The sequence below is a fragment of the Somniosus microcephalus genome, chromosome 31 (genome assembly GCF_052327205.1).
Source record: "Somniosus microcephalus isolate GS21.2 chromosome 31, FLI_Smic_1.0, whole genome shotgun sequence".
NCBI classification, from domain to species: Eukaryota; Metazoa; Chordata; class Chondrichthyes; order Squaliformes; family Somniosidae; genus Somniosus; species Somniosus microcephalus.
The window spans coordinates 31,551,935-31,576,307 of record NC_141017.1 but is presented as its reverse complement, the minus strand read 5'-3'; the positions used below and the strand labels follow the sequence as shown (position 1 = coordinate 31,576,307).

Genomic DNA, 24,373 nt, shown 5'->3' with positions numbered 1-24,373 from the left:
TCACCCTCACCCACTCTCTGTCACCCTCACCCACTCTCTGTCTCCCTCACCCACTCTCTGTCACCCTCACCCACTCTCTGTCACCCTCACCCACTCTCTGTCACCCTTACCCACTCTCTGTCACCCTCACCCACTCTCTGTCACCTTCACCCACTCTTTGCTCTAAAAAGTGCTGTTGTCGCTACACCCATCACGATTGCAGCTAAAAGTATAATTAAAGGTGTTGCTTTCTATTCACACGTGTGAAGAATGATCAAAAATCATCAGATAATCCTGGACTATCTCACATTCCCTATACCGAGTGGAGACTGGACTGAGATCACAGGCAGCAATGGTACAGGCTGCAGTGGATGACACCGCCAGTTCGCAGGGCTGGAGGCGGAGATTCCCAGCGTCAAATTGGATGAAAATGTTTAACAGAAACAGCGAGCAAACCTGACTCTTTAATATTCAAGTTATTGCAGACACAGTGATGGCCAGGTGGCAGGATCTGCTCACTGGTAAATGATTCGATGCCTTATTGCCAACAAAAATGTTTTAAAATCTTGCCATTCTATGTCATTATAAGAATATTCCTCGCACCCACTCTCCAGACTGCACAGAACTTTAGATCAACTGAGTTGCTGGATGCCACACTTAAGTATATATTAAACAGTAATAATTTACTAATATCTTTTCTTTAGAAAAACAGTACCTTTTGCAAACCTACAGTATCACAGTTAAACAGTGCAGATACATTGCACCAGCACATCCAGGTATATCATTACAGACAACATTTTGTTTTCAATCCATAATTATCGTCACTTTATAAAATAACACACAAGAGGGGGGGGGGAGGGGGAGAAAAATAAAAGTCACATCAGAGCATCACACGAGAATGTTCAACTTTGCATAGAAACGCGCAACAAAAGTACACGATACAGGTGAGCCTTTCAGGCAACATGGAGACTGGACTGAGATCGCAGGCAGCAATGGTGCAGGCTGCAGTGGATGACACTGCCAGCTCGCAGGGCTGGAGGAGGAGATTCCCAGCATCAAATTGGGGTGAAAATGTTTTAACGGAAACTGGTTAACGCCCCGTGTGGTGTGTTCAATCGTTTTTGTCCAGCATCAACAAGCAAATCCTGTGCCCCCCCCACCAATCTTTACAGATACCGCAAGCAGATTCAAACTTAAGATGCGCTACAAATACTTAACAAATCTTTTACTGCAGTTTCTGTTCAGCTTAATCACAGAAAACGTGGGAAACGCTCGGCGGGTCAGGCAGCACCTGTGGAGAGAGAAACAGAGTTAGCGGTTCAACCTTTTGGCAGACCTGAAACGGTTCACTCTGTTTCTCTCTCCACAGACGCCGCCCGTCCGGCTGAGTATTTTCAGCATCTTCTTGTTTTTTTATTTCAGATTTCCAGCATCCGCAGTATTTTGCTTTTGAGTTGATGTCTTTGAGGAGCTGCAGCTAATTGATTTGAGCCATGGTTGTACGCGGTGGTGGGGGGAAGTTGCAGAGAGATGGTGTAAAAGAATGCGTCAGAAGACAAATAGACAGATTTTTGAATGATAAGGGAGTCAAGGGTTATGAGGAGCGGGCGGGAAAGTGGAATTGAGGCCAAGATCAGATCAACCATGATCTTATTGAATGGCGGAGCAGGCTCGAGAGGCCGAATGGCCAACTCCTGCTCCTATTTCTTATGTAAGACACTGCGGTCCGCCCCGATTAAAAGTGGCCTCTTGGATCAAGCTGTGCTCTTCAAGCTCTCGTACGATGAATAAGTTGCGGGCCCCACCCCACTTCTTCCTGCTGCAATGCAGCAGCAATACTCAAATAGACATGGTGGACGAGGAGGTGTTTCTCTCTAGTTTTTTTGGCTATGGGGATAATGGGAGATCCCACGGGCCTGCCTGCCCTCAACTGCAAAAAATACCGAGCGGCGTCTAGGAGGAGACGCGGTCCTTTGCAACACGGCATTCCGGATGGTGGATCCCACCCGGGGACCGGTATTCCCGTGAGCGCTGACGGAGCAGGAAGGCGGCAAAGTGCCCCCCTCTCGAGGGTGGAGAAAGGGGCAACATTAAAAAAAAAACACTCAGCAATGTTCCGGCTGTACTTCTACATTGCATCGAATGTACAGCACAGAAACAGGCCATTCGGCCCATCTGGTCCGTGCCGGTGTTTATGCTCCACACGAGTCTCCTCCCACCTCTCTTCATCTCATCCCATCACCATATCCTTCTAATCCCTTCTCCCTCATATGCTTGTCCAGCCTCCCCTTAAATGCATCTATACTATTCGCCTCAACCACTCCCTGGACTGGTTTTGAACGGCTGAGAGCGGGGTCGGAGAGCAATTTGGCAGATTTATTTTTCCTTTTTGGCGCTCCCAGGAGATGACACGGCTGCTGGGAGGGGGTGGTGGGGCGGGGGGGGTGAGTAGGAAGTATCTAGCCATTGATGCTCCAGGTATCATGGCGTGTAGGGGCAGGCGCGATGGGCCAGCGGCTCTTTTCCTGCCCGTCATTTCCGTATATTCTCCCATAGACAGCGGTGCCCGAGTCAGATGGTTCTGTTTGGAGGGCTAAACCCGCGGCATTTTAACGGGCGCTTTCTTCGGGACAAAAGCACGCGGCAAACTTATACTTCAGTTCAGCTCCAAATACAACAGGGCGGAATAAATCCCCAAAACGGGCGATGGCGAATCGGCAGCTTGGTTTACACTCTGCCCAATTTTCGTTTCCATTGAGGCGAACGGAAAGGAAATCGGGGCGGATTGTCGACCCTCTTTGCGCTACCGCCGTCCCCCCCCAAACACCTCAGCTTTAGGGTCAGCTATCCGCACAACTCTGAGTGGGCCAGAACCCGCTGAAAGGGGGGGGGGGTGGGGGTTTACGGTGAGGGGCTAAGATCCAGAACAGCGGTAATGATAAGCAGCTTAGCAAAGCCAAAATAAGCTTTGGCTTTGGGAAATCACCCCCAAACTCTTCCGCGCCACTCAAAAAAAAACAAGCTGGCTCCCCCCAAAAATCTTCAGTTGAACGCGTGCTCATGCCTGAAGGGAAGCCAAAGGGGCAGAAAATGGCAAACGTCGGGTCCGACAGCTCAATGCGCTTGCGCCCCGTCCCTGTGCATTGCTCCGACCCAGGTGTTAACCCGTTTATTTTAAATGGGGCTCATGCTCGTGCAGAAATAGCGCACGGGATTGTAGGACCTGCACTTGGGCTTTCAAAAGGTGAAGTTTGCCGATTGGAATTTCTACTCCAAAACTGTCAAATAAGAAAAAATTAAATTGTTCATTAAAAGGCAGGTTGTGCTGGAACGCCATAAAATATATCCGCGATATTAATAGCACTCTCCTACGTAGAATTTTTACGTGTTGAAACTCTTTGTAAATGCTCTCCTCCGCCGAAAAGTGCCGGCCAGTTCTTCTGCTGAAACTAAAATGCAACGGCCTAGAAGCTTGATGGCGCTGCGCCCATTTTACAGGCGCAAAACTGGGCACCTAAGGGTCCAAGATGCGCCCGCTCATTCCGCGGTGGAAGTGCGCCTCCCACCGTGTTGGTTTGAGGCTGCTCAGTAGGTGTCCAGGGCGCGTGCCTCAAGCTGGCGTTGGGCCCCTGGCCTCGGCAAATCGGGAGGCCCGTCTCCGGCCCCTTTGCCAAACTGGACTGCGAGTGAGTGCGCCGTGCGTGTGTTGCGTACCTCACCATGAAGCCCAGTGGGGTGCGGGAGAGCTCCGTCCGGCGCCGCAGTAAAGCCCGTGGACTGCGGCGGTTCAAGTTCGCCCGCCGCCTCCTTCTCAAGGGGCAGCTCGGGACGGGCAACAAATCCTGGCCTCCCCAGCGACGCCCACATCCCGAGAATGAATATAAGCTCTTTGGTGGGGGGGGGGGGGGGGGAAGTTTCGGTGGCTCTGCAGATTTCAGTGAATCCTGCCGTGGGTTCGTGACCCGTGATCCCGGAGATTCTGCCTCCTGTTCTCCGGGTTGGGTGCTTGACAGGAGGCTGGGCACGTCTGCATAGGGAGAGCTGTGCAAATCAGATGGGATGTCAACCCGAGGCCACTGGCTCACCCAAGCTAGCAACTGATGCCATAATGGATCAGCAAAGGAGGCCTTATGAGCAGGGCAGCACTGGCCTGCTCTGGAACTGCGTGCTGTGCGGAGAGAGAGAGAGAGACCCGGGAAAGAGGAGTGGGAGAGATACTTTAAAAGAGAGAGTATTCCCCTCAGAAAAAAAACAGAAGTGCGTTGTGATGGCAACATTCTGTTAGAAAGACTCAGATGTTTCCCCTCCCCTCCCCCCACAAGATGTGCTGCAATCCTGGGATATCCTCCAGCTCCAAACCAACTAAGAATCCTTCGCCTTGCGTCGTGTGTCCAGTGCGGATTGTGTTAATGAGCTAGAAGCTGGCTGGACTCAGAGGTCCACAAGGAAGGCTGGGGGAAACACCTGGGCAGGACCAGACACTGAACAATAAAGGATGGCTGGGTATTCCTCTAATTACCAGGGCTCGTTGTCTGCAGTATACAGGAAACTTTTTTTTTATCCGGCACGGACAGGACCGACGTGGTGCCGGTTCATCAAAAATTCCGGATAACCGAAAGCTATAGTAAAAGATACGGAGCTGAGAGCTCCGTATAAAGCAACAAATCCTGTTGCTTAGCAACAGCTTCAGAGCAATGGCCACAAGTTGCAAGCGTCTCTGTAGCTTAGCAACAGCTGCAGCCACACCCTTGCACAGCAACAAATGGAGGAAGGCAAGTAATAAAAGTTACCTGAACCTACTCCTGAATTTTGCCGGTTAACTGAGATTTCCGGTTATTTAGGTGCCGGTAAATCGAAAGTTTCCTGTATAATTAAACTTCAATAAGAAAGCTTGACTTGTTTGGCAGTCTTCCAATTTGCCTTTTTGCAGTCGATTAGAAGCCTACACTTCCCGAGCTTCGTGCTGACTCAACGTTCTCCTGGTAAGGTTCTGGGACGCTCCAGTATCCAGGCTTCCAATAGACGGACTTCTATCATTTCATCTGACCAAGGGTTATAAACAGCACAATCATATTGGCCATCAGCCGGTCACTAAGTTAACTAGAATCTTACAGCACAGGAGGCCATTTGGCCCATCGTGCCTGTGCCGGCTCTTTGAAAGAGCTCTCCAATTAGTCCTACTCCCCCCTGCTCTTTCTCCATAGCCCCGCAATTCTCTCCCCTTCAATTATTTATCCAATTCCCTTTCGAAGGTTACTGTTGAATCTAGCGCAAAATACAACATTGGAACAACTGGCTGCACTCATCGAAAGGCACAATAGAGTTTGTCTGCAACAATTCGCCGTTTTGCTACTTGTAGTGTCTGCTGTTACAGTGCAACTCAGGCTCAAATGGACATTTCATTGAGGTCCACTCCTCTCACCTGAAGTCCACCGCCATTCTATCATTCCAGTACCACACCAGCATTTATATACAAGGTATAACTTAAGCCGCATGCTCACGCTAGTGATGGGAATACAGTGTAAGGAACAATTCACCAGCTACGTGTAACTAAGAAGGCGATTATAAAGACTGCAGGTTGGTATTTCGCCCCAAGCCTTGTGGTCCCTCCATGCTACATCGCTCCGCGCCAGGTTTAAGCAGTCTGTACGGATGACTGTTCCCCCCGCCGACACATTCCAAAGCAGGTCGATTTCACAGGACCAACAGACAGTGATGGCCATGCCACTAGCCCATGTCCCCCACCCAAAATCCATCGCGCCAAAGAAACAAAATGGCAGCTGAGCAGCAATTAAATGTTTCGAGAACCAACGCGGCAACCGCACTTGACCGGCCTCCATTCTTTCCCTCGATATCTAGAGCTGGCGCCTTGCAGATTTTAATTTTTTTGTGGCCAAAATCAAAATTCGCAATACGACGGCCACTTAAAAAAAAAAACCTGAGCTGGCGAAAATCCAAGCTGAGACTACGGCGGCAACGGCGGGACTGGCCCCCCAGAAAATTTCTTTCCTCACAGCGCCAACAGGCTCGCTTGGAAAGGGACCGGAAGGTCGGACTGCTCTGGGAGTTGCATCGGGTTACTTTCTAAAAAAAATTGGGGTGCGATTTCACCAGGACCCAGTCCCGCTCAAAGAAATACCCATCGCACGGTTCTCTTAAAAGGGACAGTCTTCTTTCTTTTGCGACATGCTTGTGGAGCCCTAGTCAGCAGAAATCGCCGGGAATCTTCCTCGGAACCGAACAAGTCAGGCGACAGAGGCATCCATCAAAACCAGGCCAGGGAAATGACATAATACAGTTTATGAACACAAAGATTCCACATTGGAGTAGAGCTGCTTGAAGCACATTAGCTTTCCTACACTACAGCCAGTAACAGATGCATGGGTCCCTTTAAGAACAAGTGCAGTGCTAATTCTGAAACTCAGAATACTTTCTAAGATTGCGAGGTGTTGATAAGGGTTAATGCTAATCCGCAGCCAACTTACATAACTTCAATAATTTACTAATCTCTTTACAAGAGCACTTCAGAATATTTAAGTATATGACATGTAGAAGCTTTTCTTTAGCACGTAATGCACTTAGCCAATATATATATTATACACAAACATGCAGTCACATGATGCCGAAACACTTTTTTTTAAACCTTTCACATTCTTTTGAAATATTTAAACCTTCGTAATTTTTTTGTTTTCAACTGAACGAGCACCGTGGCAATCAGAATCGGAGATTCTTTAAGTTTTTTTTTTCCCCAGTTGCATGGTTTGACGTTTGCGTTGTGAACAGTCTCTGATTTATAAATGGTTCCTCACCGCTTCACTCGTCCTGGGTTTTCTTTGTTATACACACACGCACACACACACACAGAGAGAGAGAGAGCCCTTACTAAAGCTTTTGACGGCTTATCTCTTTCTTTCCGAGAAGAGCCACACTGGCTAGGCCTTGTGAGGTTGCTGTGGATACCGGCTTAGCGGCCGGCCCCGACAGGGTTGCGGAGTTCCCTTGCGGCTCAGCGAGCGGCTTTACGCTGTCCCCTGCCTTCCGCCTTTCCACTGCCGCGGCTGCCACAGGGATGGCCATTTTCACAGGCCCCAATACATTCTTTGCCACTGCGGCTAAATGGTTGACAAAACCCGGCTTGTCTGTACATGACGACACTACTGCAGGAGACCCTTGCCCAGGTCCGCAGGGTGTACAGGCAGGTGGCTTCTTTATTTTGATCTCCAGGACTCCTTTACCCTCTAAAGGTGCTTCAAAGGCTCCTTTGTAACAGTTAACTGGGGCACTTTTATCTACAGCGCCGGGTCTTTTGGCTGGACAAAGGAGGCAATCCTGAGGCAAAATCGCACGAATGCTCTCCTTCTCCTCGGTTTTGCACGGCTCTTCAACTTTATCTTTGGTCTCGCATGACATGCTCTTCCTGTGACTGTCTTTTCCCTCACCGCTTCCTGCAGGCTGCGTTGGCTCCAGACTGGCAGGAGGTTCAGCTGCTTTGGCCTTTTCCTTGGGCCCCGGGTGGGAGCCAGTCCCCGGCGGCGTGTCTCTTGGCTCTGGCCTTTGACCCGGCGACTTTGCGGCGCCGTTGTCCGGTTTCAGTTTGCAGGCACCATCCTGGCTCTGGGAGCCAGGTCCCAATGGCTCGGTTTGCATGCCTTGGTGCCTCCTGTTGGGCGGCTCGATGGGAGGTGTCTTCCTGGGCTCCTCGGGATGAATTTTCTCCGGCGGTTTTGAAACGCAGTCTATTTGCACCGACCGCATTACATTGATATTAAGGCTGGTTGTTATGGGTATTGCAGATATTTTCACTTCAGAAGGTGTTGGCAAAGTATCAGGTCTTAAGATTTGCGTTAATCCAGAACACTTGTCCACGTGTGTTGTTGGAGCAGAGGAAGGAACGCCATTCTTTCCACTTGTGCTACCACATGGTGCATCCTTATCTAAGCTTTGATCCGAGGATATGGATTTTTTGTCTGCTACTCGTTCTGAAGGAGGTTCAGAAACCTGATGCTTTGATGCAACAATCTTTGCACTCGACTCCTTCAATGATGAAGAAACGGAACAACTTTTTCCTTGGTCTTCAGCCATTATCACGTCATTGGATCCACCAGAGCTATGGTGAGAGGTAGTCGTGGAACAGGTTGTCTTGGTTTCTCCTTGGTCCACTTTGACCCCTTCCATTGGCTTTTCCTCATGATCACTTATCTTAACCTCCAGTTCCTGTACTGGGTCCAGTCCTTCTCCCCTTTCTTGCCTGATTGTAGAAAAGATATCTCGATCAATTAGCGGCGACTCCTGTCTACCCAGCTTCCTTACGGCCATCTGTCTGAAGGTCCCCACTTCACTGCCATCGGCCTTTGATCCCAGGACTTCTCCCTCCGATTCCATCAGGCTCTGAAGACTGATGTCGCTATGTAGGCCCTCCTTCCGAAACTCAGAATGGGACGCCTCAAGGCTGTGTTTGCGAATTGCGAGCTTCTTCTCGGAAGAAAGGGGGACGGAGAGCTTTTCCGCGGACTGCACCCTCTTGAGTAAAGGGGACCTCGGCGGCTCGGCGCTCTTGGGCCTCGGCCTGACCACCGGAGGCGACGAGTGCAGCTTGATGTGGAACGTCTGGGTCGTGTTGGAGCTGCCCACCGTGTGGGCGGGTAGAGGGAACGGAGGGTGCTGAGGGGAAGGGTGAGTTGGCGACGGAGTATGAGCCAGGGGGGATAAGGGGATGTTCCCCGCCGACTTGCACCGTGCTGACCTGTACTGGCGTTGGAGCTTTGGGGACAGGCCGTGAAGACTGCTAGGTCTGATGTGGTGTGGGGTGGCGGGGGAATTGGGTACACTGGAGCTAGGGGAGCTACTTTGAGACGAGTTTCCCCCTCCTCCTGTGGAGAAAATAGACAAATATATTAAGCTCAAAATATAGACAGATACATTTTAAATCGATTTGCCCTTACTACAGCTCGCGCAGATACATTTAAGGAGAAGCTACATAAGAAATAGGAGCAGGAGTCGGCCATTTGGCCCCTTGAGCCTGCTCCGCCATTCAATGAGATCATGGCTGATCTTCAACCTCAACGCCACCTTCCTGCACTATCCCCATATCCCTTGATTCCCTTAATATTCAAAAATCTATCGATCTCTGTCTTGAATATACTCAAGACTGAGCCTCCACAGCCCTCTGGGGTAGAGAATTCCAAAGATTCACCACCCTCTGTGTGAAGAAATGTCTCCTCATCTCAGTCCTAAATGGCCAACCCCTTGTCCTAAGACTGTGACCCCTGACATGAATCTTGCCATTCATGTGGAAATGGCTTATGAAATAATACTGGGCGGCCTGCTGGTGGCGCTGTCCAGGGAGAGTATAAATACTCGGGCATGAGCCCAACTTGTTCAGGACATTCTTTAACAGGAACTAGATCTCCATGTTGAAATACAGTTAATTAAAGCTTTGTTTAATGCTTAGACCAAGTGCCTAGTAGTTTTCTTACGTCAACCCTCCTAGATCTAGACTCCCCAGCCAGGGGGAAACATCTTCCCTGCATCTAACCTGCCAAGCCATGAGGGAGAAAGGAAAAGAAGGATATGCTGCTAGGGTGAGATGGCCCTCTATTCCCTGGAAAGGAGGAGGCTAAGGGGCAATGTTCACCGTGAGCTGTGCTCTGTTCTGCGCGGCCTGTTTCTTTCAGTGCGCGGTCCCTTCAAATCTCTGCGCATGGGCAGTGGTTTCTGATGTAACAGCTTGCAGATTACTGGGCAACCAAGCACACATGCAGCTTAGAGGGAACTGTGCTGAGGGGGTGACCTAACAGAGGTCTTTAAAATTGTGTTTTTAAAATTCGTTTTATGGGATGTGGGCGTCGCTGGCGAGGCCAGCATTTATTGCCCATCCCTAGTTGCCCTCGAGAAGGTGGTGGTGAGCCGCCTTCTTGAACCGCTGCAGTCCGTGTGGTGAAGGTGCTCCCACAGTGCTGTTAGGGAGGGAGTTCCAGGATTTTGACCCAGCGACGATGAAGGAACGGCCGATATACTTCCAAGTCAGGATGGTGTGTGACTTGGAGGGGAACTTGGAGGTGGTGGTGTTCCCATGCGCCTGCTGCCCTTGTCCTTCTAGGTGGAAGAGGTCGCGGGTTTGGGGGGTGCTGTCGAAGAAGCCTTGGCGAGTTGCTGCAGTGCATCTTGTAGATGGTACACACTGCAGCCACGGTGCGCCGGTGGTGGAGAGAGTGAATGTTTAAGGTGGTGGATGGGATGTCAATCAAGCGGGCTGCTTTGTCCTGTATCTGGACTGAGATGAGGAGAAATTTCTTCATGAAGATGTTTGATAGGGTAGATGTAGAGAAGATGTTTCCACTTGTGGGGAAGTCCAAAACTAGGGGCCTTAAATAGAAGACAGTCACCAATAAATGCAATAGGGCATTCAGAAAGTGGTTAGAATGGAGTGGTTGAGGCGAATAGCATAGATGCATTTAAAGGGAAGCTAGGTAAGTACATGAGGGAGAGCGGAATAGAAGATAAGCTGATGGGGTTAGATGAAGTAGGTGATGTAAGAAAACTACTAGGCACTCGGTCTAAGCGTTAAACAAAGCTTTAATCAACTGTTTTACAACATGGAGGTCTAGTTGTGTCCTTCACTAGTTCCTGTAAAGAATGTCCTGAGCAAGCTGGGCCCATGCCGGAGTATTTATACTCTCCCTGGACAGCGCCACCAGCAGGCCGCCCAGTATTATTTCATAAGTCATTTCCACATGAACGTCAAGATTCATGTCAGTAGGTTTGGGAGGAGGAGCATAAACACCGACATGGGCCAGTTGGGCCCAATGGTGCTGTAATTCCATGCTCCGTCTAATTGACCTCACAAAGTACTATTTAAATTGCAGGAGTTACTGCAGGAGTTACAGTGAGAGCGAATCTTCAGCCCCCCGCCCCCACCCCCTACAGCTGTGCTCCAGGCATCAGATTGCCGGTGAGCAACACCACGGGAGATCGGCAAGCGTTCTCTCCAATAAATGAGAGCTACACAAAGCAGGGACTCCCTCCGTCTCCCTCGGCAACGGGCTTTAAAAACTCCCAAACTGAACACAGGAATGCGTTGAGAGAAAATACTGCAGGTGCTGGAAATCTGAAATAAAAACAGAAAATGCTGGAGATACTCAGCAGGTCAGGCAGCATCTGTGGAGAGAGAAACAGAGTTAACGTTTCAGGTCGATGACCCTTCGTCAGAACTGGAAAAAAGCAGGAAATGGAACAGGTTTTTAAGCAAGTGCAGGGGCTGGGAGAGGGGGGAGGGGAGGAAAGATTCTTTCCTGCTTTTTCCCAGTTCTGACGAAGGGTCATCGACCTGAAACGTTAACCCTGTTTCTCTCTCCACAGATGCTGCCTGAGCTGAGTGTTTCCAGCATTTTCTGTTTTTATTACAGTTGCTTGGTAGATCCCCTTTCATCTTAAAAAAAACGGGTTTATTACACCGCGACCCCCCCACCCGCCCACCCGCCCACCCCACCCCACCTCGCGCGGAACGATCCACTCCCAGAAGCAGTACCTAAGTAGCCAGAGTCGGGTGTTGGCCGGTAGCTCTGTGTAGGCGAGCGAGCGGAGAGACTGTGCGTGGGCGAGCCAGGCAGGCTGTCGCTGGAGGAGAGCGAGCGGTTCAAGGACGAGAGGCTGCGGCTCGTGTGCAGCAGGTTCGACTGTTTCGTTATCTTTCGAAACAAGGAGCTTCGCTTCTTACTGCTGTTAAAAAAAGAGAGAATCTGGATCATCAAGAGTTAAAAGAAAGACTTGCATTTCTATCGCACCTTTCACGACCACCGGACGTCTCAAAGCACTTTACAGCCAATGAAGTACTTTTTGAAGTGTAGTCACTGTTGTAATGTGGGAAACGCGGCAGCTAATTTGTGCACAGCAAGCTCCCACAAACATAATGATCAGATCATCTGTTTTAGTGATGTTGATTGAGGGATAAATATTGGCCAGCACACTGGACAGAACTCCCCTGCTCTTCTTCGAAATAGTGCCCATGGGATCTTTGACATCCACTTGAAAGAACAGATGGGGCCTCGGTTTAATGTCTCATCTGAGATACGGCACCTCCAACAGTGCAGCACTCCCTCGTACTGCCCCACCGACAGTGCGGCGCTCCCCCAGTACTGCCCCTCCAACAGTGCGGCGCTCCCCCAGTACTGCCCCTCCGACAGTGCGGCGCTCCCCCAGTACTGCCCCTCCGACAGTGCGGCGCTCCCCCAGTACTGCCCCTCCGACAGTACGGCGCTCCCTCAGTACTGCCCCTCCGACAGTGCGGCGCTCCCCCAGTACTGCCCCTCCGACAGTGCGGCGCTCCCCCAGTACTGCCCCTCCGACAGTACGGCGCTCCCTCAGTACTGCCCCTCCGACAGTGCGACGCTCCCTCAGTACTGCCCCTCCGACAGTGCGGCGCTCCCTCAGTACTGCCCCTCCGACAGTGCGGCGCTCCCTCAGTACTGCCCCTACGACAGCGCGGCGCCTCCTCAGTACTGCCCCTCCGACAGTGCGGCGCTCCCTCAGTACTGCACTGGGAGCGTCAGCCTAGATTGTGTGCTCAGGGTCCCTGGAGTGGGAATTGAACCCACAACCTTTTGACTCAGAGGCGAGGGTGCTACCCAACTGAGCTACAGCTGACACGGCTGTGAATGAAACCAGCACCAATCCACAAATACCCCTCCCACTGGTTACAGTATGGACCAGTCCACCGCACCCACAGCACAGGAAGATTATGGCACTTTGCAGCCTTCCGGACTCAATATCGAGTTCAACAATTTCAGATCATAACCTCGGCCCCTATTACATTTTTACTTATATCTTTTATCCACCCCTTTGTTTTGGTTTTTCCCTCCCCCCCCTTTCCTGTTTTTTCTCTCTCCCACATGGCAGCTGTCTCCCATTCTGCCAGAACATTTCACACCTAATCTAGAGCCGTCTTTTGTCTCCACTAGTCCGATCACCATCTCGTCTCGTTTTGAATACCTCTTAATGTCTCTCCACTTCTTTTGTTCCCTCCCAGCCCTGCCTTTCGATCTATTTCATTTCCCTTCCAGTTTTGGAAAAGGGTTCGACCCGAAATGTCGACTCTAATTTCTCGCCACGGATGTTGCCTGGCCTGCTGAGTTTTTCCAGCATTTTCTGTTGTTATTTAAGATTATGGGACTGTTGAGGGGGGGGGGGGAGGCGGGATTTGGTACCAACATAGTCCTTGAACATTTGACCGTTTTAGGCAGCATCATGTCACAAATATAGAGTAAATAGGTTAGGGGTGCACAACTCAGCCTTGTATTGCTTACATGGCAACAGTCACTAGCATCAAGTTAATCCATTCTTCGTCAAGCTCTCTGAGATATTTCCATTGTGATGAGGTGCTACATTAATGAAAGTTTTGCTCTCTATTGAACGTCAGGTTCTGATCTGATCAGCTAACACTCCAGATCTTTGTATCCCAACCGAATCGTTCATTTTATTTCACCCTGTTAACTGCATCAGTGTTGAGGTCCACGGTTAAGAATGTCCCAGTGCGTGACGGACAGGAATGGTGCATTTCAGCACCGGTCCGTCCCCTTACCTCTCCTGCCCTTCCTTTCCTGTGCTTTTCTTATTCCTTCTTGCCATTTTGGCCTTGTAGCTGGATCTCCTGGCCGGCCCGATCTTGATGGAAGTGTTCTCGAATGGGGTAGTGGTTACAGTCACTTTGTTTCCGCTCTGTAGAAGGAACAGGGCCGAGTTCAAGAACCAGTTTCAGTGCAAAAGCTCTTCATCCACTCTTCAAGCTCACTGTTTGTGATCAGCTTTAGCCACTGGACAAAGAGGAAACCTTAAGAAGCATAAATCCCTCCAGTTCTGAAGTTGCTCCATACCATGAACCTATCCTGACCCAGGCCCCTGCCAGTGCCGTATTATAACTGCCCTCTGGGAGGTTCTCCAGAGCAGTTCTGGGAGTCACTCTCTGTCAGGGCGGCCAAGGTACTTTCACAAGACCACTTGGCAGGGATTGGAAAACTCATCGGGTGGGAAACACCCCATCCACCACCTTAAACATTCACTCCCTCCGCCACCAGCGTACCGTGGCTGCAGTGTGGACCATCTACAAGATGCACTGCAGCAACTCACCAAGGCTTCTTCGGCAGCACCTCCCAAACCCGCGACCTCTTCCACCTAGAAGGACAAGGGCAGCAGGCACATGGGAACACCACCACCTCCAAGTTCCCTTCCAAGTCACACACCGTCCTGACTTGGAAATATATCGGCTGTTCCTTCATCGACGCTGGGTCAAAATCCTGGAACTCCCTCCCTAACAACACTGTGGGAGCACCTTCACCACATGGACTGCAGCGGTTCAAGACGGCGGCTCACCACCACCTTCTCGAGGGCAATTAGGGATGGGCAATAAATGCTGGCCACATACCGCGAATGAAAAAAAAAAAATTGGAGGTTGTGAACCCACATCATATCATTTTGCGGCAATGCCTATGGAGCCATGCGTATCAATCCTGTCCTGAAGTCAGCTTGGCCTTACTCTACAATAAACTGAGCAGAAATAAACTTTTGTGTTGGAGCAAAGTCTCTCATTTTTTAATTACTTACAACAACTTGCATTTATACAGTGCCTTTACCGTGTTAAAACGTTCCAAGCCGCTTCACAGGAGCGATTATCAAACAAGGAGATATTAGGACAGGTGATCAAAAGCTTGGTCAAAGAGGATAGGTTTTAAGGCGCGACTTAGTACCTTCAGTATGAGTTCCACAACTTCCGTATGGACCAGCCCATGGACAGGCTCCCCGTTAACATGAGTTATAAGGTCACCCGCGCAAAGCCCAGCTTCGTGGGAAGGTCCTCCATCTTCGACATGCTGCAATGGAGAAAGGGAAAGTTAAAAACATTACGCCATTCAGCAATAGTCCACACTCGCAGCTTGAGCTGATTTTCCTTTTGGTGTTATCGGATTTTGAAGGTGCTTATTGAACATTCGAGCGTAATACATTGTGCTCACACAGCAGACAACTGTGTTAGTTCATAGAATCATAGAAAGGAGGCCATTCGGCCCATCGCGCCTCTTCGAAAGAGCCGTCCATTTAGTCCCACTCCCCCGCTCTTTCCCCACAGCCCTGCAATTCTTTAGTAGAGATCCACTGCGGGAGAACGGGAGCCAGCATCCTCACCCAGCCAAGTGTCCCAAGTTTGTAGTCAACTATTTAATTGCTGCCTGTATTAGAATCGGTTTGGTAGACTCTTGTCGGCTGCCTAACTGAGTTGGCACGGACTTTGATCGATAAAGCAGTATGTGGCAGTGACATCCCATGAGCTAATTAGAAGCCAGCACAATCTGCGTTCGTCGTACACATTGAAAGGACATCTCACAATCCCGCAGCAGCAGAGAGGTTGCAGCTGCCCAACAGCAAAGGCTGCGGAAGCTGTCAATGAGAGAGGCTCCACAAGGCTATGCTGCAGGAGTGGTGTTGTGGAGTTTGCAAGCTTGGAGGGTTTCTGCCTCGCTCTCTCTCTTCCGGTTGGGCTGACAGGGCTAGGAGATGGGAACCGAGAGATTCCCGGGAAACTGTGGACAGTGGCTCGCGAGGAAAGGGGCCCAAAGAGCTTCCCATTCTCCCGGCTCGGGTAGAGGCGGTGTGATATCCATTCACGTTGCTACGCCGACGGTTAAACATTTCCTCTTTATGATATTCAATGCAATGAGAAGAGGGTTCCGCGGGACAGGAACTTGTTTTGTTTAAACAACACAAAGGCATCAGAAAATAATGGGACAAATTACTCAAAGTGGGATCGGGTTGGGAAAATAAATGGGATTCAAAAACGAAGGCGCGAGAAGGTAACATTTAAGAAATAAATAGAAGTCACACTGAAAAGGCAGGTTTTCCCCATGTAGACATACCTCGACCCTCTCTGATTGGCTCCTGCCCCAATTAAAACTTCCCCCATGGTAAGTTGCGGGAACAGAACTCTATTAGAATTAGAGTTTTTATAGTTATATAAAAAGAAAAAGGGTGGCTAAAGTAAATGTTGGTCCCTTAGAGGATGAGACCGGGAAATTAATGGTGGGAAATATGGAGATGGCAAAAACACTGAATGAATATTTTACATCAGTCTTTACAGTAGAAGGCACTAAGAATATCCCAACACTGGACAAACAGGGGGCTAAAGGGGGGGAGGAGCTAAACACGATCAAAATCACTAAGGAAGTGGTACTCGGTAAAATAATGGGACTCAAGGCGGATAAATCACCTGGACCTGATGGCTTACATCCTAGGGTCTTGAGGGAAGTGGCGGTAGGGATTGTGGATGCATTGGTAATAATTTTCCAAAACTCCCTGGACTCGGCAAAGGTCCCGGCAGACTGGAAAACTGCTAATGTAACACCCTTATTTAAAAAGGGCAGTAGACAGAAGGCTGGAAACTATAGACCGGTTAGCCTAACATCTGTGGTAGGTAAAATTTTGGAGTCCATTATTAAGGAGACAGTAACAGGACATTTGGATAATCATAATTTAATAGGACAAAGTCAGCATGGTTTTATGAAGGGGAAGTCATGTTTGACAAATTTGCTGGAGTTCTTTGAGGAAGTAACGTATAGGGTGGATAAAGGGCAACCAGTGGACGTAGTGTATTTAGACTTCCAAAAGGCATTTGACAAGGTGCCACACAAAAGATTATTGCTTAAGATAAAAAAATCACGGGATTGGGGGTAATATTCTGGCATGGATAGAGGATTGGCTATCTAACAGAAGGCAGAGAGTTGGGATAAACGGTTCATTCTCAGACTGGCAATCAGTAACTAGTGGTGTTCCGCAGGGGTCAGTGCTGGGTCCCCAACTCTTTACAATCTATATTAACGATTTGGAGGAGGGGACCGAGTGTAACATATCAAAGTTTGCAGATGATACTAAGATGGGAGGGAAAGTAGTGAGTGAGGAGGACATAAAAAACCTGCAAGGGGACATCGACAGGCTAAGTAAGTGGGCAGAGATTTGGCAGATGGAATACAATACTGGAAAGTGTGAGGTTATGCACTTTGGCAGGAAAAATCGTAGAGCAAGTTATTATCTTAATGGCAAGAAACTGGAAAGTACTGAAGTACAAAGGGATCTGGGGGTCCTGGTGCACGAAACTCAAAAGGTTAGTATGCAGGTGCAGCAAGTGATTAAGAAGGCCAATGGAATGTTGGCTTTCATTGCTAGGGGGATAGAATATAAAAATAGGGAGGTATTGCTTCAGTTGTACAAGGTATTGGTGAGACCGCACCTGGAATACTGCATACAGTTTTGGTGTCCATACTTAAGAAAGGACATACTTGCTCTCGAGTCAGTACAAAGAAGGTTCACTTGGTTAATCCCGGGGATGAGGGGATGGACATATGAGGAGAGGTTGAGTAGATTGGGACTCTACTCATTGGAGTTCAGAAGAATGAGAGGCGATCTTATTGAAACATATAAGATTGTGAAGGGGTTGGATCGGGTGGATGCAGGGAAGATGTTCCCGATGGTGGGTGAAACTAGAACTAGGGGGCATAGTCTTAGAATAAGGGGCTGCTCTTTCAAAACTGAGATGAGGAGGAACTACTTCACTCAGAGGGTGGTAGGTCCATGGAATATGCTGCCCCAAAAAGCTGTAGAAGCTACATCATTACATAAATTTAAAACAGAAATAGACAGTTTCCTAGAAGTAAAGGGAATTAAGGGTTACAGGGAGCGGGCAGGAATTTGGACATGAGTCTAGGTTCGGATCGGTCATGGCCCTGTGGGTAGTGGAGCGGGCCCAGGGGCCGTGTAGCCTGATCCTGCTCCTATTTCATGTGTCTAATTCTGTTAGATTCAGGAGATGGTTCTGTGATAGTGGATTGGCGGTTAGGATCAGATCAGCCATGATCTTATTGAATGGCGGAGCAGGCTCGAGGGGCCAATTGGCCTACTCCTGCTCCGATTTCTTATGTTCTTATGAATTGATACTATCCCCTTCGCTTGTGAGAGATTATATAGAATATACAGCACAGAAACAGGCCATTCGGCCCAACCAGTCTGTGCTGGTGTTTATGCTCCACCCGAGTCTCCTCCCATTCCACCTACCTCAGCTCAGCCTCTCAGCATATCTTTCTATTCCCTTTACTCTCCTGTACTAGGCTACGGTAGCATAGTGGTTATGTTACTGGACCACTAATCTAGTAGGCCTGCACTAATGATCAGTGGGGCATAAGTTCAAATCCCATCTTGGCAGCTGGGGAATTTAAATTCAGTTAATTAAATAAATCTGGAATAAAAAGCTAGTTTCAATAATGGTGACTGTGAAACTATTGGATTGTTGTAAAAACCCATCTGGTTCACTAATGTCTTTTAGGGAAGGAAATCTGCCATCCTTATCCAGTCTGGCTGATATGTGACTCCAGACCCCCCAGCAATGTGACTGAATCTTAACTGCCCTCTGAAATGGCCCAGCAAGACACTCGGTTGTAACAAAAACCGCTACAAAGAAGTCACTTCATGACTCCAGCGGTTCAAGAAGGCGGCTCACCACCACCTTCTCAAGGGCAATTAGGAATGGGCAATGACATGAATCAGTCATTCATGAAAGAAAGGCATGAAATAATACTGAGCGGCCTGCGGGTGGCGCTGTCCAGGGAGAGTATAAATACTCGGGCACGGGCCCAGCTTGCTCAGGCCATTCTTAACAGGAACTAGTGAAGGACACAACTAGACCTCCATGTTGTAAAACAGTTGATTAAAGCTTTGTTTAACGCTGAGACCAAGTGTCTAGTAGTTTTCTTACGTCAGGCAATAAATACCGGCCTTGCCCACCTGAACGAATACATTTTTTTAAAGTTTCCTTTTGAAAACATTTAAGTTAATTGCCTCAACCACTTTCTGTGGTAGCAATACACTGGCGATGGTGAACGGGAAAACGCTGGCCCCCTCTTGCCCGGTGGTCAGTCTGCCAGGTGGTACTCACCCAGACCATGTGGTGAACACTGTACACGTCGCTGTCTCCCATGTACACCCGGATGGCGCGCAGCGTGAAGCCGTACTTCTTTCCCGACCGGTGGATGGTGATCGGGGACCTCAGGCTGGTGACCGTTGGCGAGAAGTCCCGGCTGGGCGAGGAGTCGCGCGAGGACGGGTTGGACGACAGCGATCGCGGCGACATGGGGCTGGCGAGAGGTGAACTGGTGTGTTGCTCCACTGCAGGGACCAAGAAAAAAGAAGAGGCAGAGCTGGGGGTTGGCCCACTGAAAGGCATCTGTGCTAATAACGAGCGGCTGGACTGTCCATGTCTGATTTCAACAACAACAACAACAACTTGCATTCATATAGTGCCTTTACCATCTTGAAACCTCATAAAGCGCTTCACGGGAGCGTTAATGGGGCAGTCCGGAAGCTGGAAAGTGGGCCCGGGAGCCATTCCACACTGGCTGCCTGGTATCCGCCGGATTTCTGTACGGCTGGACGGTGAAGGTTGGCAGGCTATTTGACTGTGGGGGGCCTTCACAACTGAACCTGATCCAATGTCTGCCCGATGCTCACGCGTGAGCACTTTCCAGCAGTCACTCGCTAGCAACCTGAAGGAGGAACCCGGGCGGAATTTTATCCCCCTCCCTAATGCCGGAGGCGGAAATATCAATCGTGGCAGCTCTACTGGGCCCAGGTTAAAGTTAACTAACATGCAGCGGGTCATTGTAACCTATCTATCGGGAAACACACGGGATCGGGTTTGACACCCAGCCCGATATTACTCTCTGTGAGAAAAATCACAGATATAAATAAAATTTTAAATAATGAAATAAGCACTAAATTAATTCCACTTACAGTCTGGGGTCCAACTATTTAAGAAAGGAAAACTTGCATTTCTATAGCGCCTTTCACGACCACCGGACATCTCAAAGCGCTTTCCAGCCAATGAAGTACTTTTGAAGTGTAGTCACTGTTGTAATGTGGGAAACGCGGCAGCCAATTTGCGCACGGCAAGCTCCCACAAACAGCACTGTGATAATGACCAAATAATCTGGGTTTTTTTTGTTATGTTGATTGAGGCATAAATATTGGCCCAGGACACCAGTGGGGGGGGGGGGGGGTAACTCCCCTACTCTTCTTCAAAATATGTCCACCTGAGAGAGCAGACGGAGCCTCGGGGTTAACGTTTCATCCGAATGACAGCACCTCCGCCAGTGCAGCACTCCCACAGCACCACACTGGGAGTGTCAGCCTAGCTTTATGTGCTCAAGTCTCTGGAGTGGGATTTGAACCCACAACCTTCTGACTCGGAGGCAAGAGTGCGCTACCCACTGAGCCACAGAGCATGAAATTCAAAGTGTCCACTTATCCCAGCCCATGATATCCCCAACACATCCCGGAAAGTTTGCCCAGGCTTGCCGAGATCGCTAATGTATCCCCAGAATGTTTTTCTACAGCTTGGTGACGTCCCTGATACGTCCTGAATGCTTCCTGGAGCCCGGTGCCATTGGTGCGGTGATGCCGGTCTTGGTTTTTTTTTCCGGTTCCATACCTGTAGGGATCATGACTGAAAGGGCGGTCGCGGAAGCGGATTTGATGACCTTGTTTACAGGCCGGGAGGTGCGTTTCTCCGCCGTGTCCCCAGACAGCTGCTGGTGACGCGCTCGGCGGACGGCCAGGTCACTCGTTGCCTTTGTAGAAGAGGAATCCATTTCCTTGGAAACGCTGCACGACGATTCGCCTAACTTCACCGGTCTATCAGCTGGAACGAGATTGCAAAGGTTTTAGCAGGAAGGAGCTCTCAAGTGTTTATTTCGATTCGAGCACCTTTATTTCTCTCAAGAATCTTTGACTGGCCACGGCCTTCTTGCATCAGCATCTATTCTCATTGATACAGGGCAGCAACATTGATAATATTGTCCAGGTGGGCAGAGGAAATGTTTCAAGGACACCCTCAAAGCCTCCTTGAAAAAGTGCAACATCCCCACCGACACCTGGGAATCCCTGGCCCAAGACCGCGCAAAGTGGAGGAAAAGCATCCGGGAAGGCGCCGAACACCTCGAGTCTCTTCGTTGGGAGCAGGCGGAAGCCTAGCGCAAGCAGCTCAAGGAGCGCACGTCAACCCAAGCACCCCACCCACCCGCCCCTTCAACCACCGTCTGCCCCACCTGTGTAGGTCCCACATTGGACTCATCAGTCAATTCAATTCAATTCAATTCAAATCGCTTTATTGGCATGACAAGTTACATCTTATGTTGCCAAAGCATCGAAAAACATTCATGTTTGTTCACAAAAATACAGATCTATCCATACAGTGTATAAACAGATATATCCCTGAGTGTATAAATATACTTTCATATAATTTATATATACTCTTTTCTTATATTTAGTGGTTGTCCCTCTGTTTATGGCAAGCTGTAACATAGTGTGCCACTAGTGTTATACAATTTCTCTCTTCCCCTAGTAGGTATGGGAGTTTTTGGTCGTCATTCAAATTTCTGAAATCCGGGCATATTTTTGTGAATTTTGGGTAGAAATTCTCCCTTATGCCCTGATATTTTCTACAAGCTGTGAGGAAGTGCATCTCTGTCTCCACCACTCCCTGACTGCAGTGAGAGCATATCCTGTCCTCTCTTGGTAGCCGGGTCTGTCTGTGTCTACCTTTTTCGATCGCCAGGTTATGTTCACTAAGTCTGTACATTGTCAAAGTTTTTCTCAGTTTGCTATCCTTTACCATGGTCAGGTAATCAGCCATGTTGTATTGTCTGTTTAGGGCCAAGTAGCAATTGAGTTTGCTTTGGGTTTTTGTTGTTTCTGCCCAATATGACAGATATTTTTCCTTTTGCTTAGCGACGATTGTGTTGGGTCGAATTCTTTGTGTTACGCTGTCACTGTCCTGGGGCTGGTTATTGTTAGTAGTGTTAGTAGTTACTTCACTGAGTCCCCGGACTAGTTGACTGAGGGTATTCTTCTTTATGGTCCTCTCTTGGCATTTCAGGGCTTCGTAATGATAGCATTGGGGGTTGCTCATTTCTAGGTGTTTCCAAAATTTGATGGCTCTTTTTTGGATAGTGATTATTAATGGATATTGGCCTAGTTCTGCCCTGCATGCATTGTTTACGGTTTTCCTTTGAGTCCGGAGGATACTTTTACAGAATTCTGCATGTAGGATCTCAACTGGGTGTTTGTCCCATTTTGCAAACTGGGATTCAGTGATGTTCCCTCTCTTTCTCTTGCTCTCCAGCAAAAGAAGGGACTAAATGTTATTAGGAAGATGAAAATTTTAAAAGGGGAATGGGACTAAATGGACTGCTCTTTCAGAGAGCCGGCATAGGTGGGATGGTTGAATGGCCTCCTCCTGTACTGCAATATTCTAAAATTCTGTGATTCTAGGAAGCAGGATTATCTCACCTTCTCTGCAGTAGATGAAGGGATCCCAGAATTATTATTGGGACTACAGACTTTTTTCTCTTCCATTAATGAAGAAAAGGAGGGAAGAAGGAAAGGGAAGGAAGACTTGCATTTCTATAGCGCCTTTCACAACCTCAGGACGTCCCAAAGCGCTTTACAGCCAAAAAAGTACTTTTTGAAGAGCAGTCACTGTTGTAATGGCAATATGATAATGGCCAGATCATCTGTTTTAGTGATGTTGGTTGAGGGATAAATATTGGACACCGGGGAGAACTCCCCTGCTCTTCTTCAAAATAGTGGCCGTGGGATCTTTTACGTCCACCCGAGAGAGCAGACGGGGCCTCGGTTTAACGTCTCATCCGGAAGATGTTGTAAAAGTAGGGAAGTGTGGTGCCTCCGCTCAGCAACTGTCCAAGGTGAAATCAGGGACTCGCTGTGTGGAGAACTTCAGGCCCAAGACCAAAGCTCCGTCACTCCATATCGCCGCAATCTGGGGCCTCCTGGGAGTGAATAACATCGGTTGGGATTGTGACCTTTGACGAAAAGCTTGTGAGTAAACACTAATACTGGCGCTAGCGAGCTCGTGTGTGAAAGACCCGAGGTGGGACTGGGCGGTGCGTTCGGTCAGTAGGCTGCCCTTTGACTTCTGGAACTTGGATTCAAATCCAATCTAGATTGAGGAGATGAAAAGCTCCTCTCTCTCTCTCTCTGCGATGAGGGCCCTATATGAAATGAGTTTGGGCACTTTCAGCCAAGTCATTAATGGTTGCAGGCCCACACTAATGGAATAAATTGACAATCACACTCAGATAAACCAGAGGAATGGATGGTGTGGGAAATGGAAATGCCACCCTGATGCAGTAGAGGGGATACTGTTTTGGTTCATCATACGGGCAAAGTAGAGGAAGCTTTAATCTTAGATCATCTGTATCTAAGCCGTGCTACACCTGACCCGGTAGTGCTTGATGTTGATACTGGGTGCTAAAAAAGATTCTATTTCATAGTACTGAGATGTATATCAGTATAATATTGTAACTACAGGAAACTCTCGATTTACCGGCACCTAAATAACCGGAAATCTGTTAACGGCAAAATTCAGGAGTAGGTTCAGGTAAGTTTTACTTCATATTAGTGGCAGTTCCTGGATCTGTGGCTGTGTAATCGGGGTTCCTGCACTTGTTGCTAAGCAACAGGGACGCTTGGTCTGTGGCCGGAGTTCCTGCACCTGTTGCTAAGCAACAGGGAAGCCTGGATTTGTTGCTGTGTACGGAGCTCTTGTACCTTTTAACTATACCTCTCTGTAATCCGGACTTTTTGATAAACCGGTGCCACGCTGGTCCCGTCTGTGCCGGATAATAAAGAGTTTCCTGTACTAGCAGATAAAAATTGTAAAACCAACTCTTTCTGAAGGACTGCTCCAAACTCTTCAAGGAGCTAAGCTTGCCCAATATCTCTTGTGCTAGCAAAAAAAAAAAGACTGAACAGGCTGGGGCTCATTTCTCTGGAAAAGAGAAGGCTGAGGGGTCTGATAGAGATCTTTAACATAAGAGCATAAGAAATAAGAGCAGGAGTTGGCCACACGGCCCCTCGAGCCTGCTCCACCATTCAATAAGATCGTGGCTGATCATCGACCTCAACTCCACTTTCTTGCCTGATCCCCATATCCCTTGATTCCCCCAGAGTCCAACAATCTATCGATCTCAGCCTTGAATATACTCAATGATTGAGCCTCCACAGCCCTCTGGGGCAGAGAATTCCAAAGATTCACCACCCTCTGAGTGAAGAAATTCCTCCCCATCTCAGTATTAAATGGCCGACCCCTTAGTCTGAGAGTATGCCCCCTAGTTCTAGACACTGCAGCCAGATTATGAAAGAGTTTGATAGGGTAGATGTCGAGAAGATGTTCCCACTTGTGGGCGGGGGGTGGGGGGGGTGGTGGGAGTCCAAAACCAGGGGTCACAAATATAAGATAGTCACTAATAAAGCCAATAGGGAATTCAGGAGAAACTTCTTTACCCAG

At 48.9% G+C, this 24,373-nt stretch overlaps 1 protein-coding gene across 1 annotated transcript in view; it reads right to left on the bottom strand.

The window, feature by feature from the left end:
* Nucleotides 1-425: 425 nt before the first annotated feature.
* LOC147097705 (microtubule-associated serine/threonine-protein kinase 1-like) overlaps nucleotides 426-24,373 on the bottom strand; it is a 142,015-nt gene continuing 118,067 nt past the window's right edge. Inside the window, exons 21-26 of the mRNA XM_085971734.1 lie at nucleotides 20,495-20,704; nucleotides 18,944-19,173; nucleotides 14,718-14,840; nucleotides 13,556-13,692; nucleotides 11,507-11,697; nucleotides 426-8,849 (exon numbers count right to left, since the gene is read on the bottom strand). Coding sequence (XP_085827860.1) covers nucleotides 6,862-8,849; nucleotides 11,507-11,697; nucleotides 13,556-13,692; nucleotides 14,718-14,840; nucleotides 18,944-19,173; nucleotides 20,495-20,704 — 2,879 coding nt within the window. The 3' untranslated portion in view covers nucleotides 426-6,861. The remainder of the gene's footprint in view (nucleotides 8,850-11,506; nucleotides 11,698-13,555; nucleotides 13,693-14,717; nucleotides 14,841-18,943; nucleotides 19,174-20,494; nucleotides 20,705-24,373) is intronic.